A 5,020-nucleotide genomic window follows, 5' to 3' on the forward strand; every position below is an offset into this window, starting at 1 on the left:
GGTTTGTTGAGTTTCTTGGCTATGGATTAATTCAGAGCAAAATTCTGTATGACAGGCAAACACTAATCAGACCTGCCCTTTCCTCACTAATGCTATTTCAGAAATTTCCTTGGTACAACTTCCCATGCTGTGTTGTCATTCCTGAGTCCCCATGTTCCTGAGTACGTAGAGACATTTGTTACTCTGCTTCAGTTTTTTCTATTTTCCCAAAGTCTGGAACTGCCTGATCCTCACCGTGTGGCTTTGATTCATCCTCAAACCACATTTCTTAGGTTGGGCTGGCAGGCAAGGGGCTTGAAGATGAGAGGGTGTGTGCATCCTCAGTTCTTCAGAGTGCATGGAGGTGGTGCAGCAGCTTTTGCCCAATTCCATCCCAGTTGTGAGGACTATTCCTGAGGGAGTTGTGCTGCCTGGGACCAAAGTCCTGGGAATGCAGAGCTCTGTGACCTGGGACCTGCCCACAGCCATCACATGATTTGGGTTGACTGTGTGATTTCCACCTCGTGGACCCTTCCGTAGCTTTATATGAAAGCAAATGAAGCAATGGTCTTGATGGAACTCTGCTAAGGTGGATGTGAAAACTGAATTTAAAGGCTAGTCACATGAAATGTGGCAAAAGAGAGATGATTAAAAAGAACTGGTGTTGTTTAGTCTAGAGAAAAGGAGTCTGAGAGGAGACATGATAACAGTTTTTAGAATGTGAAAACTTGCTGCAAGGGGGAAAGTAAACTATTCCTCATGGCCAAGAGGAAGAGGACAAAAATAATGGGCTTAAATGTCTATAAGGGGAGTTTGGATTAGATATGAGTAAAAAGCCTTCTATCTTCAAGGATACTTAATCTTGCATGACAGAGCATCTCCATCCTTGAGGGGTTTCTAGGTGCGGGTTAGATGAATGTCTATTGGGAAAGGTTTAGGCATAGCTAGTCCTGCTTGTGGTGGGAGATGGTCCCTTCCAGTGCTGGTTTTTGTGATTTTATTAGGGCATATCTGTTCATGCAGATGCAAGGAGGACAGAGCTCATTTTACCTCTGCTCTGAATAGAGTGAAGGCGGCACAGGCCAAATCCAGCATCTGTGTGGGCACGTTGGCTGAGGACCAGGCATGTTCACCTCAGTGCTGGGCATACTAGCCTGTTCTGCATCTGATTTTATTTCAGTGGAAAATGAAAATTGCAACCATGCCCAGGAAAAACACCACTACTGCTTTATATTTGGGACTATTTAGTAGTGCCAAACATAACGGGAGTTCATAGCCCCAGCATCACTTAAAAAACCAAACTAGCTCCCAGGCTGACTGTGTTTGAAGGCAAGGGCCATGTTTTCCTTCCACGCTTATGCAAGGCTCTGCACTGTTCAACTCTGGTTAATGCTGGGAGTCCTGGCACTACCATTCACTGCCACAGCACTGTGGGCAGACCTCAAGAGTTAAAATCAACACAGTTGTGAAGTAAGAAGGAAAGAAAGGATGCCTGCTATTCAAAAGGCAACAAACACCAGGGAGGAAATGCTTGGCACCATTACAATAGTGTTTCTCCATCTAAGGGGCTCTGGTGTGACGTCCAGCAGCTTGTTAAGTTTCATTTGGTGCTTTTCAGTATCTTGGCACACTGTCACTTTTAACCCCAGTGCTACACATGTGCTTTATATACTTTGTACAGCAAATGTGGTTTCACTTGGTTTACCATCTATTAGTTCATTTTAATTGTTTGGAAAAATCATCATACCTAGAGATGTCTGCTAGTCATTAGTGTGAGTCAAAAATTAGTTTGTTTTTTAATTATTTTATACTGTATATATGGAAACATAGTGCATTGCTGGGAGCTCAGTCGGAACAGTTAGGTTTGGTTTAGATGTATTTGGTCTGGAGCAGGGACAAGATATTTCTGCTGTGGCCTTGCAGTACCCAGTCACTGGAGGGTCACAGTGACAACCACGTGGATGCTGTGTGCTGGTGGATGTTCCTCTGAAATGATCACAGAAGCTGCCACTTGCTTTGGCATAAAACAAGACCTTCAGCAGGGTTTGCCTGAGCTGGTTCTGAGACTAGATGCTGCTTCAGCTCCTTTCTTCTCCTGGTGATTCTCATGGTGCTGTGAAGCCCTTGCACCCATGGCTGGGGGCTGCTCATCTGCCCCCAGCCCTGCCACCACCAGCCTGATGCCAGGGGCCAAATCCAGACCCTGGCAGGACAGGGATACAGGTCAGACCCTGTTTTGCTCTGGTGTCCATTCCCTGGACTGCAGCTCTGCTGCTCCATAGCAGTGAAATCAGAAACAGATTCACCCTCCTTTGGGTTTCAAATGAGGACTTCAGACGGTCTTCTGGGATTTCACTGACAAGCCTGGCCAGCGATTTACCATACCATAATCTGCACATTGCTATTATTAAGAGTGATGATGGCTTTGTAACAATGTGTTCTTTGCTAGAAGGGTTATATCTGGCTTTGAACAGTTGTTGTGCAATTTTAATTAACTTTTCCTTATGATATACTTTCTGCCCAAATTTGGCAGTTAGCTTCACAGCATTTTGCTTAGGAAATATTGCTATCAGCACTTAAAAGTTTGTGGAAGAAAACAGCAAAAAGCTTTTAGGTAGTTTAATATTTCTGGGAGAAGAAGTCTTAAATTCTGCAAACTGGGAAAGTGCCCCTTTCTTAAAATCCATCTTCAAGAAATAGTCTAACTACTGTAAAGCTGTAATTAGCAATTACAGTTTTACTATAATTCTTTGCTTATGTCTCATAAATGTTTTATTTCTAGGTTTCTTCAATCCTCAAAAATAATGTAACTTGACTTTATTACTTAGCAGAGAGGTGAAATATTTCCTGTCATAGTATTACCCAACTACTGCCTTTGGTATTTTCCTAACCACATTTTTCTCTCCCCAGACTATGATGTCTGTTCTGAAGCTCCCTGCGAACAGCAGTGCACAGATAACTTTGGGCGAGTCTTGTGCACTTGCTACCCTGGGTACCGCTATGATCGGGAGAGGCACAGGAACAGAGAGAAGCCTTACTGCCTGGGTGGGTAGAAGTGCGTGTTGAGCTCGTCTCTGGTTATTGATGTATCCTGCTCCCTCAGGTCTTTTAGGATTCAGTTTAGATCTGAAACCTTTCTTGTTCTCTTTACTATTACAGAATAAATGTGTTTTTAAAATATGTGAAGGATTGGTTCCCAGAACAAAGAGATGTAAATCCCTCTGAAATTATGAGGAGGTAGTACCTAAAACGAGATATATGCACCCAAACACTTTGAAGTCTTGGGGTGGTGTAATTTTCCCTTTATTAATTCCCCCTGCAGGTTTTGAGTGATATCTGGGGTTTTGGCCTGAGACGAGGGACATGATTCTAACAGTAACCCTCAAAGCACTATAACCGGGCCTCATTATGAAAATAAATCCTTGGGCTTTGGCTCAGACGGCCACTATCTAATTCAGGACCGATCATTTACATGTGGTCCTTGTGCGGCTAGTCCTGCCCTGCCCTGCCCTGCATGGTTTGCTGTGCCAGGGAGCCAAGGTTTGCAGGACTGAGCTTTACTTGTGAGCTTTTTAATGCAAAGAAATGGTCAAGTGATGTTCACCGATAAAATGCCAGGTGTGGTAATAATAACAGTGCAGTTTGCACAGAGCTCCAGCCCAAAGTACCAGCAGTGCTGCAATTACTCATTTATTTAACCACAAAATCTCCTGATACCTTTAAAGAAAGTCTTTTATTGTATTTGAGGTCTGAAACCTCCAGCTTTAGGACGTTTTGAACTCTTGCTCCTCTCCAGATATCGACGAGTGTGCCACAAGCAATGGGACGCTGTGCTCTCAGATCTGTATCAACACCATGGGCAGCTACAGGTGTGAGTGTCACGAAGGCTATACCCGGGAGGAGGATGGCAAGACTTGCACCAAAAGAGATAAAGGTATATACTAGTGGGGGTTAAAGGTCCTGAGCCAAAGGTTGGTCTGTCGTAAAGAGGAACAGCTTCCTACACTACACCTGGAGTTGAGGGTCTGAAGCTGGGATGTAGCTGATGCTCCTGGAGAGCCCCCGTTGTTCACTGGGCATCCGAGCATCCATGGAGCAGTCCTGCCACACGCTCTCCTCCTCCCCGCTTTGTGAGCTGCACACACAGAGCAGTAAATCAGTAGTCACATCTATAAAGAAAGAGCGCAAGTACATTGAAGGATGTGGAAAGCATCTTCCCCTGGAGAGGGAGAGCGGCTAACAGTGAAACTTGCTATTGCAACTTCGGCTGGATCCCTCTGCTAGAAGACATGTTTTGCTCCCATACCAACCTGGATTACACCTAGTTTGCCGTTCAGAGCTCAGGAGACATAGGGAAAAAAATTACCAGATGATGACCCTTATAAGCCTTCATTAATTTCGTCTGTTAATTAAATTAATTTCAGTAACTTTAATTTGTATTTACACGCCAACGTCTGAGTTTAGCAAATGGCCCTGTGTTGGGTGGTTCACGCCTCTGGGCACTCAGAGGTTCAGAAAAGGTGTGCCTGGGAATTCGACACACTTTTCAAGCATTGCTTAACTCAATTGTTAAATTACGTTGAGTAACACTGACAGTTAGCTTGTGTGTCTCGTGACTGTGGTCAGATTTTTTTTTGCCTTTTTTAATGAAATTAACATGTGATGGGAAAGGGGTAAAAGTGAGGGCTTGTTCTTGCATTTCACTGTTAGTTTTAAAGTATATATGTGTGCTGTGTATAAATGAGTTTAAAGTTTTTGACCTCATTCCAGTTATTAAATTACAGCATTTAGAGTACTGCAGATTAAATACTGATATGACAATTTAAAAAGAAAGGAGGAAGAGAACAACCTGTGCTCTGGAAAAAAACCAAACTCTTTTGATGAATGGTCATTTACCATAGGTTCATCAGTTAATGCCTGAACACAGTATCATTGGATGCTCCAAATCCCGCTGGATGGCCAGAGCGATTTATAATTTTGATTTTCTTCTGAAAATGTGTAACTGGAGCCACTCCATTAACTTTAGTTGTTCCTTGTAGTT

General features: G+C 43.5%; 1 protein-coding gene across 1 annotated transcript in view; it reads left to right on the forward strand.

The window, feature by feature from the left end:
- The window catches only part of CCBE1 (collagen and calcium binding EGF domains 1), a gene marked incomplete at its 5' end in the record, with an annotated part of 19,978 nt that overhangs the window by 2,746 nt on the left and 12,212 nt on the right, over window positions 1–5,020 (forward strand). Inside the window, 2 exons of the mRNA XM_009705872.1 lie at window positions 2,890–3,024; window positions 3,776–3,913. Coding sequence (XP_009704174.1) covers window positions 2,890–3,024; window positions 3,776–3,913 — 273 coding nt within the window. The remainder of the gene's footprint in view (window positions 1–2,889; window positions 3,025–3,775; window positions 3,914–5,020) is intronic.

The sequence above is a fragment of the Cariama cristata genome, unplaced genomic scaffold (genome assembly GCF_000690535.1).
Source record: "Cariama cristata isolate BGI_N322 unplaced genomic scaffold, ASM69053v1 scaffold31148, whole genome shotgun sequence".
Lineage (NCBI taxonomy): Eukaryota > Metazoa > Chordata > Aves > Cariamiformes > Cariamidae > Cariama > Cariama cristata.